The sequence below is a fragment of the Triticum dicoccoides genome, chromosome 3B (assembly GCF_002162155.2).
Source record: "Triticum dicoccoides isolate Atlit2015 ecotype Zavitan chromosome 3B, WEW_v2.0, whole genome shotgun sequence".
NCBI lineage: Eukaryota > Viridiplantae > Streptophyta > Magnoliopsida > Poales > Poaceae > Triticum > Triticum dicoccoides.
Window position 1 is genome coordinate 133,221,633 of NC_041385.1, and position 9,800 is coordinate 133,231,432.

The 9,800-nt window shown below is 50.9% G+C and overlaps 1 protein-coding gene across 1 annotated transcript; it reads right to left on the minus strand.

Annotated features, from left to right (window-relative positions):
• Nucleotides 1-5,342: 5,342 nt before the first annotated feature.
• On the minus strand, nucleotides 5,343-7,816 carry LOC119275161 (FCS-Like Zinc finger 10-like). The gene is made up of 3 exons (XM_037555960.1): nucleotides 7,466-7,816; nucleotides 6,407-7,325; nucleotides 5,343-6,050 (listed from the first exon to the last, which is right to left on the minus strand). The coding sequence occupies exons 2-3, from the start codon at nucleotides 7,306-7,308 to the stop codon at nucleotides 5,894-5,896; spliced, it is 1,059 nt and encodes a 352-aa protein (XP_037411857.1). The 5' UTR covers nucleotides 7,309-7,325; nucleotides 7,466-7,816; the 3' UTR covers nucleotides 5,343-5,893.
• Nucleotides 7,817-9,800: the final 1,984 nt, after the last annotated feature.

Sequence of the window (9,800 nt, forward strand, 5' to 3'; positions counted from 1 at the left end):
GCAGATCAATAATGAAGGCATGGAGAAGATATTGGTCCAACTTGTGGGAGTAGTTATGGAAGTTGGATATCTTCTAAAATGCCTAATTGCAGTTCTTGTTTTCGTTGGTCTTACTATTCTAACAAAGATTTGGTGAATAATTATGTATCCACTGTCGTTGAAGAAAAATAAAGAAGGAAAGAGATGTGTTTTCATGCCTGAAGTTGAAATGCAAATTAATGATTTACGGGCCGGCGCAGGTGGTGGCCGAGCAGACCTCGCAAAGCGGACCCGTAAAAAGGATATTCTGCGGCCAGTTTTCCGTGAACTGTAAACGCATTTTACGGGTCGGCATTATACGGGGTCTGCTAGAGATGCTCTCACCACCTCCATCCATCTCTCTCATTTTGATGCATGCGAAAGTGATGCACGCAGAGAGAGCCGTAGTAGTATAAAGTGGTGGTAGGGAGGAGTAGGACGAAACTACCCTTCTGCACCCGAGCTCATATACACCCGCGTGAACAGTAAAATCAAAAAAATAGTAAAAAAACTGAACTTTTTTGGAAACTAACTTTAACGAATTATGAATATGCGTCTAAAATTTCATGAGGAAACAACATTCCAAAATGCTACCGTAAAAAATAAAATTGACGCTTCAAAAAGTCTCTTTCTTAGAGCATCAATTTTGTTTCTTACAGCAACTATTTTGGAATGTTGTTTCTTCATGAAATTTGCACGCATGTTCAAAATTCGTCAAAGTTTCTCTTGAAAAAATGATTTTTACTTTTTTTTATTTTTACTATTCACGAGGGTGCATATGAGCTCGGGTGCAGAACCTTCATGTCCGGAGTAGGAGCGGTACAATGTGGTTTGGCTACAACTGTGCTCCCATGCCTAGCTCGCTTGCTTTTTTCTCCCCCACCACCCCTTTCATGAAAATTGACAAATCTTACATTTCTTAAAAACTTTGACGCAAAATAAACCTAATTAAAAAAAATCAGGAAATGACTCGGTTTTGCATGATGCCCTAGCCAGGGTGTCGTGCTCTATAGCATGGCACCCCAACCCAAGGCGTCATGTTGTCTAGCATGGAGCCCCAGCCTGGCGTCATGCAAATATATGCCATTTTGTAAAAAAGAATTGTATCAAGTTCATTTTGAGCTTGAGTTTCAGGAAAGGGCCAAATTTGTCCATTTTCACCCTCCCCTCCCTTTATCACTCCCCTCATACCATCTTTAATCTATCACTATGTCACCATTTGTCCGAATGGATGGTCGGACAATGCCCAAACAGAAGAGAGAAAGAAAAACACTACCCAACTGACCTTACAAATCGTTCTCATATGTGCGGATTCTCCGTAAACTCAAAATTCAACCCATATATGGATAGGAGATGAGGGTGTCTATGCGTGTCCAGCCAGTCAGCCACGTTGGACGTGGGCACCATAGAGCACTTTATCTCTTCTTTTTACGCTCTCTCTCTCTCCATTTTCACCAATCATATCAATGTGTTCGGACAATTTAGTGGGAGACGTTTGTCTGTAAAAACAAACGAGGGTTCGAAGCGAACACACCCTGACATTGTGACATTGTCTGGATGTGTCCACAAAAAATGAGGGGCCAAATTAGCCCAGTTCGGTTGGATATGTCTCGGCCCTTCCTCATCTTCCTCACCGAGCCATTTTTTTTGCATAGTGCATGTGCCGGGATGGGAGGAAGAAAGTAAAGATATATTCTCGCTAGTAGATTACCTAGTAGAAGAAGCAAGAGAGGAAAAAGAGAAAGGTAAGGGTGGCGGAAATGGTGGGGTTGATTGCTTCCCTCGTTTCTTTTGTGTTGTGCATAGCCACAAGATGCAAGATAGTGTTGCAGATTTGTGATCTTTTTTCATGCTCTTGATCGCCTGGTTTCAGGCGGTCGACGAGCTCTGAGGCATGGCCGCCGATGACGTGGAGGATGGTATCCGACCAGGGCCCGGGCTCACGAGGAGAGGTCAAAATGCATGTTAGGGAAGGCATGTGGTTTGTCGTGTCGTGGCTACACCCCCTCGCAAGTGGATTGGAGGCGATTTTGGGGGTGGGGTGACTTGCGGGGGATGTAATCCCCCTCAATTCCTGCCAATGCCTTTCAATTCCCTGTCAATCGAACATCCCCGAAGGAATCATCGATGGATTGTCGTGTTGCCATGCCCATCCCTACTTTCAATGAGGACCTAGAGTGGCCATCAATAATGGTCAAGCAAAATTATCAACAATCTCATGTATAATATGCCCTACATGGGAGTAAGAAGCCACCATGGCGCCAACACACACGATGAACGATGATAGACGGCTAATTCTGCTCTCTATATAAATGAGCTATGTAGCTATCTAGTTTTCAATCTAAGTTGCCTACCGCCGAGGCTTTGCCGGTAGGTTGTTCAACCCTACCGCCATCGAGGTTGGCGGTAGGAAAAGGGCCAGATCTGCAAAAATAATACAATGTTGGGTCAAATCTGGCAGAAATTTCAAAAAAAGGGTCTGAACAGTGATTTCGACCCTGCGCCTTCAAACCATGGAATTCATGGTCTGCTTATCTAGAGTGGTGAAAAATTAACCAGAGTAATACTTTTAGTCAAGGGTTGACCCAGAAGATCTACTGTGCTCCAATTTGACTTTATCTTTTAACGATAGTTGAAATATTTGTTAGTTTCACAAATGTTGCACCATTTTTTCTAAAAAAAACTGAACGAAGCCACTATTTCTTTTGATAATCCTAAAAAATTTTGTGTTTACATGAAAATCATAGCCAAAAGAAATACGAGAACGACTTGGAGGAAGATCTTTCATATCTTTGGAGAACCCAAGGGAAGCAAGAAAAACAAAGTGACATTAAGAGACCGCCACACCGAAAATTCCCTCTACCAAAGGCCAAATTTCATGTTTTGACCCTTTTGGCTAACAAATTCGGGATCTGACCCCCCTATGAAAATATTTCGGGATCTGACCCTTTTACCTACCGTCAGGGCCCGTGGCGGCAGGCTTTCACGAGCCGTCAGGGCCCGTGGCGGGATATGGACCATGGCGGTAGCACGAGTAGACGGCCGTCAGTCGTCGTCAAGGGACCTACCGCCAGGGAGCATGGCGGTAGGTCGTGGGGCGGTCCTAGGTCGTGCAAGCCTATCGCCACGAGCCCTGGCGGTAGGTAAAAGGGTCAGATCCCGAAATTTTTCCAGAGGGGGTTCAGATCCTGAATTTGTTAGCCAAAAAGGTCAAAACACGAAATCTAGCCACCCCTGCCATACCCGAGCTCGGTAGTTTCCACCGCCTGTCTAATTCATCCGTCTTCCCTAAAAAAGAGGAAAAGAAAACTACGGGCATCCAAAAGGACTTTTCTAAAATCGTGTGCCACAACAGATTGCGCAATTGTGCGTGTTGTAGGTGTTGAAATGTGAGATGGGCCTAGAGCCCATATGACAATTTCAGATTTGATCTCTAAGGGCCCATGTAGGTGGCATGACAAGGTGGTGGGAAGTTTAGTCCCACCATGCTAGTGGAAGGAAAGTTGGAGTGGTTTATAAGGGTGGCTCTTCTACATGCTATTGGAGCTTGAGAAGAGAAGAGGCCCTCGCACGCTCCTCCTCCGCCGCCCGCCTCGTCACGACGCGACGCGGCGCGGCGCGGCGCGGGTTGCGGGAATGAGCCGAGCCGAGCTCACACCTATGCGCTTATTTTTGCCAGTCACTAACGGAGAGGTTCTGACAGCAGGGCCACGATCTGAGACGTCGGATCGTGGGCTGTCCCGGACTCGGACGTGGGTCAAGCCCACGTCTCTCCACGCGGCTGCGTCTATATAAGTGTGCTAACCCTAGCCGCCACGAACAGATCACATCTGCTCACGCGCACACCCACCGTCGTTCCTTTGCTGCTACTGCCGCCGGTGACTCCATCCCGTCCGCCGCGTACACGGTCGACGGGAGAGCAGGTCTCCGAAACCACGCCCTTCTGGTTCCTGTACGAGGTGAGGGGCGAATAGATTTTTGGACAGCGATTACGCGACTGCTCGCTTCCGATCGTCTACTTCCTCTACGTCCGCCTCAGCTTCATCATCACCATGTCCACCGACGCCGACCGTGCCGCCGCCGAGAAAGCTGAAGCCAACAAGAAGGCCGCCGAGGACGCCGCTGCTGCCACCAAAGCCGCGGCCTCTGCATGGCCTACTGGAGGGTATAACTCGTTTATCCCGCTCATGATTAATTTCATATTAGCAGTACTAGCAGTATGTGTAGATTTGTCTACTGTTTGCTTAGTACGTGCATGTTTAGATCAATGTCAGTACGTCATCAACTTAGTCAATGCCATGCTAGTGATTTACTCGTGGATTAATTTAATCGAGAAATTACCTATTTGCTCAACAGTAGGAGTACCCTTTTTTTCCTCTGTGCGCTCCTCTCGGCTCCCCCGTTTCCTCCTCATCCTCACGGCAAAAACGTGCCAGGGACCTCCCGAAACCACCGCCGCGAAAATCCGGCAACGGCGACGCTGATGTCACGCGCGGCGCGCCCGTGGTTTGAAGCCGCAGCCCAGGCAGCACCAACCCATACCACTCACCCATCAGCCGCTGCTGCCGCTGCCGCTGCCATGCCCATAAAAAGATGCAGACGTCGAGCTCCGCTCAGCAGAGGCATGGCCGGCTCTGAATCCTATACAGGGGGTGGCTCTGCCCCTGCGCCCCGTCAGGTTCATTTCCGGGGTCAGCAGAGCCCATTTCTGGAAAGATCGGTGGGATTGGATCCGTCCACCGCCCTGAATCCTTGCCGCTGCTGCGACGACGCACCCGATCTGATCTGATCTCACCATAGATTTCAGCGACTCTTTCTTAATTCCGCCCTCCATCATTGGCCTCTGCCAGTCACAACTCACAACGCCATTTTCACTCCTGACCAGCCCAGGCGGCAGTGAGCGAGCTCATGCGCCAGAACCACCGTTTCAAATGCCTTGAAGAAAGAAAATGAGAGGGAGTGTGTGTGTCTGCGCGCGCGCGCGTGTCATCTTTCACACAGGCCATGTTGGTTGGGCAATTACATTCTGCTTTTAGTGTGGTGGTCTGGCTTGATCAGTGGAGTTGATCACTTGACTGGAGCTGGGCATGAGTTACTCAAAGACTGCACCTGGAGTCATCTCACAGCATCATTATCTAGACCTGGCTAGGGCTAGGGTTTGGTAGGCCATGGAAGAAAAGATGCCTTTAGTTCTAGTAAGTGGAGCAGGCAAATCAGGTCAGTTAAACACTCATCATCACCATCATGTCCTGTCCATCATCGTCGTTCTCATCATCATCAGTGCTGCTGCTGCTGCTCAAAGTAAAAGAAAAGAAGAATGGAGATGACCCAAAGCAAAGCAGCTCAATGTCATTATCTCTCTCACACACACACGGTGGTGTAGCAAATGTGCAGACATGGTCACTGCTGCCAGCAGGAGCAAAAGAAAAAAGAAGAAGAAGAAGAAGAAAAGGATGGGTGGCTCTGGCCTGCACGCAGGCAGCCTTAAGATCAAAACTACAGGACCAAAGGCCAGCAGGCAGGCCACCTCTTTTTTTTCATCTCGTTCCTAAAGGGAAAAAACCCAGATCCCTGCGAGTAAGTTTCCCAGGACTGGTAAAAATGGCAGCAGCTCAGCTGATCAGCTCGGCTAATCCAACCCCCACAAGTGACAATGACCCACCAAGAACGCCGCTCCTTCTTCCTCCTCGACTCCTCCTCAGCTGCTGAATCAAAAACAGCAACGGCAATGTGCACGCACTGGTGATGGATCGATTGATCTGTGAGTTGATCACCCCCATCCCCTGGTTGTAGCTAGCAAGGGGGAAAAATGAGTGCGTGCGCGCTTGTCGAGGCGAAGAAGACGGTGTCTCGATCGGGCCATCGTCTCGGGGGGTCATGTCGCCACCATCATGCCGGCCATGAAGATGTCCTCGTGCAGGGACGAGCAGGAGGAGCGAGGGGAGCCTCCGATGGCCATGCTGTTCTCGGCTTCCTCTTCGATCATGATCTCCTGGTCCCGGCACTCGGCGCTGCAGAATGCCTTCTCACCGCTGAAATGTTGACACACAACAAATCCGTTTGCTTAGTATGAATTTCTTTCTGAAGATGCTTAGAAAGAGAGAACAGTTGCTGTATGGAATCGGATGAATGGACAGTTTGATGTTCGGTTTATTATCTCTCCAGCCAAAAACAATGGAATCTGATGGTAAATTCAGCATGCCGTTCAGTTCAAGTAGTGCTCCACCTTTTCTGTTTGGATTGCCAACCAAATGTTTCAAGTTTTCACAAGATTTCTTCTCCATAAGTATATGGAACAATGCCGCAATTATTGCTTGGATAAACTGTGTTCTTTTCTTTCAGATGTAATTATTGGAGAGATTTCTTGAGACTGAAAGACTGGGCGTACCGGTAGATGTAAATGTCGTTCCCTTCCAGCTTCTTCCTGCAAGTGAAGCAGGAGCTCAGGAAGTCCTCGCCCGGGCCGGCGGCAGACTCGGTGGCGCGCTTGACCACCAGGTAGGACTTGGCCGAAGCTCCGTCCTTGGGTTCCATGGCGGCCTCGTCGCTCTTCCCGACCGTCGTCTGGGGCTCAAGAATGCAGTCCCCGAAGATGTGGGTCGTCTTGGGGTTGGGGCCGCGGGCAATGATGCAGGTGTAGTCCTCCGACTGCTCCACCTCGCTCGCGGAGACGGACCCGACGAACCGCCGGGGGCCGCCGGCGATCGACGCCGGCAGGGACCCCGGCCCCGGGAGCTCGCCGAGGTGGAAGCAATGCCGCTTGGCGCCGGAGTGGGCGCCATCCGGCCGAGCGGCCTCCGGACCAGACTTCAGATCCCCGTGGAAGAACCTGCTGCAGGGCACCGACATGCCGGCGGTGGCGGAGGCCGGGCAGGAGATGGTCTTGCCCCCGAGCTCCGGCTGCGAGTGGCCGCCCCCGCCGCAGCCCTTGGTCGTGGAGCCGGCGCAGCCGTGCGTCCTGAGGCGCAGGCGCGGGCTGAGCACGCAGGTCTTGGCGGCGCTGCCGTCGGCGCCGGCCGCGAGGGCGACGTCCACCACGAGGCCGAGCCCCACCGGCTCGGCGTCCCAGGTCCTCGGCGAGCGCGGCGAGCGGAGCAGCAGCGCCTTGGGGTCGAGCGGCGACGTCGGGCTCCGCTCCGACTCGCCGGCGCCGTCCGGCGCGCGCTTGGCGGCCGCGAGCCCGATGAAGAGCCGCGGCACGGCGAACAGCGTGCCGCCACCGCGGGGTCTGGCGTCTCCTCCGCTGCCTCCGGAGCCCGGCCCCTGGTCGGACACCATCCTCCGCAGCATCGCCGGCCGGCAACCGCCTGAAACCGGGGGATCAAGAGCACGAAAAAGAAGATCACAAATCCGCAACACGGTCTCGCATCCCGGCGTCCGCCGCGCACGGCAAGAAAGAAACGACGCAAGCAGTCACCGCCAGCACCAGCACCAGCACCGCCCTCACCTTTCTCTTTTTCCTCTTTTGCTCCTGCCGCCTGCTGCCTGCCGCTGCTAGGCACGTACTCTCTCCAGCAGCAGGAATATCTCCGTCTCTCTCCGACGCACGCGCTCTGCAAAGAGGAATGGCCCGGCGAGAGAGACGAGGGAGGGGGAGTGATGAAGAGGGAGGAGACGGTGACGGAGGGAGGGGGAGAAAAAAGCAGGCGAGCTAGGGGACGGAGGGAGCACAGTCGCAGCCAAACCGCACTGTACTGCTCCTACGCCTCCCTACCACCACTCTATACCCCTGCGTGCGTCACTTTCGCATGCATCAAAATCAGAGAGAGAGGGGGGTGGCGAGTGGTGGCTTGTGAAATGCAGCAACCAACGAGCGCCCGTTGGAGTTGGCGTCGCCATTCATGGGGGTGTCAGACAAAGGAACGGAGGCAGACGCAACAATTTTCACAGCGCTGCCCTCTGTACTGTAGTAGTAATACTAGTAGACTGTGCTCGTCCTCTGTACGCGTACAAATACTGCGTCCACGTATGTATACCCTTCCAGAGGAGGACGATCGCTTCAATACTGCGCTAGGCCCGTCACTTCACTCTGCTCTGGTGCCAATAATAATATACAGTGATTTCGTACACGGCGGTAATTCCAATTCATGTGGGTGCTGTAGGATTAACATCTCCTCATACTGTATTTCTTTTCCTATAAGAAAAAGAGTGTGCTTGGATTCATTGTACCTAGGCCCAATTTCTGATTTCTTTTTCTTCTTCTTCTTTATGTACGTTTGAGCTAATTGCAGTTCCAATTCACTCGCTCCATGCCAAAGTCACTCACTCGGAGGTTAGTGAGGGGAGCAGGTCCGGCCGTTCGATGAACATGGACGCTTCTCGGCGAGTCAGTCCGCTAGTACTAGTACTACGTACGTAATCGCTGTTGACTGAAAATGTCCAAAACACATTATTTGTACTCCACTACAGTCATGTACCATCTCGCTCCTTCAAACCCATACCATTAAAATCGCCACAGTTCAATCACATGAGCGGTTCACTCTATGCAAATACACTTCTATCAATCAATATGTATCCTTCAGAAGAAGAAAAAAAAAACCTCCATCAATCAGTCCCCAGCATCATGTTTTATCCCGGCCAAATGAGTGCCAAAAATGAATCAAAAACCTGCACCATCATCATCATCATCAAGGACCGACCAATCAATCGCCCCCACCTAACAGTTCATCCACCAATTAACTAGCTAAACATCGAAATCTTCTCATGATCTCGCCCCAGTTTCTTATTGCATCCCGCGTACGTACAATCATTGGGCCTTTAGGGTTTTTTTCTTTTCTCTTCTCTTCTTTTCTCGCGCTGCGCTGCAGTAAATTAAAAAGAGAGTGAAAATACGTACAGTGTAGTGACCAGTGACGGGTAAAGCTTTTCTCTCTAGTTTCGAAGCTGTGTGTGTGTCTCTCGGATTACTGGTGACGATGATGATGCTGGGCTCAAAGGTATAAAGCGATGCCCTGAGCTTATACATTCTCGTGGTAATTCACCCTTTTCTCTTTTCTGTGGTAGGAGTAGTATCTCTCGCTCTGTTCGGCCTGTGAGCTCGCTTTCTTGATAAAGCAGCGAGGCTTTGGCCTTTGGGTTCTAGCACCAGTACAGTGCACACAGGGCTACATTGTTTTCACTGTTACTTCTACTGATTTGTGTCTGTCCGGTACCACCACTACCACCTCCTTGCGTGGGCCCGGCTGGCTACTTATGTGCAAATTTTTCACAAGATGGGCTGCTCCAAGAAAAGTCAGGATGTGGATCAGACACTGGACGAAAAGTCTTTCTCTAAGAAACTACAGCGTATTTTTAGCATATTTATTTATTTTCACTACAAATGTGTACGTATTTCATAAATATAGGAAAATTTATGCACTAAGAGCAACTCCAACGGGCCGACCCAAACGAACGGTGAATTGTCCGTTTTTTGTCCGTTTGGGTCGGCGCCCGCCCGACATCCGCCCTGTTTTAGATTTGGATCGGCAGTGCGCCCAACGCACCGATCCATTTCATGCCCGCACTCAATTTTTTTTAAAAGGCCCGCGGCCGATCATGCCAGCGGCGATGTCTCATGCCAGCACCATGCCAGCGCCGGCATACAATGTTGGCTTCAGAAAATATCACCACAGTTCATACTGGCGCACTCGCAAGCCGGCCGGCACACATGCCAGCACACAAAAAAAGGTGGGACTTGAGTTTGACCACGCCATCGCGGCCCCCGTGGTCATGCAGCACACCTGCCGACATACAAAAAAGATGGCACTCACCGCCAAATGTCGAACTTGAGCATGTTGGCCTGC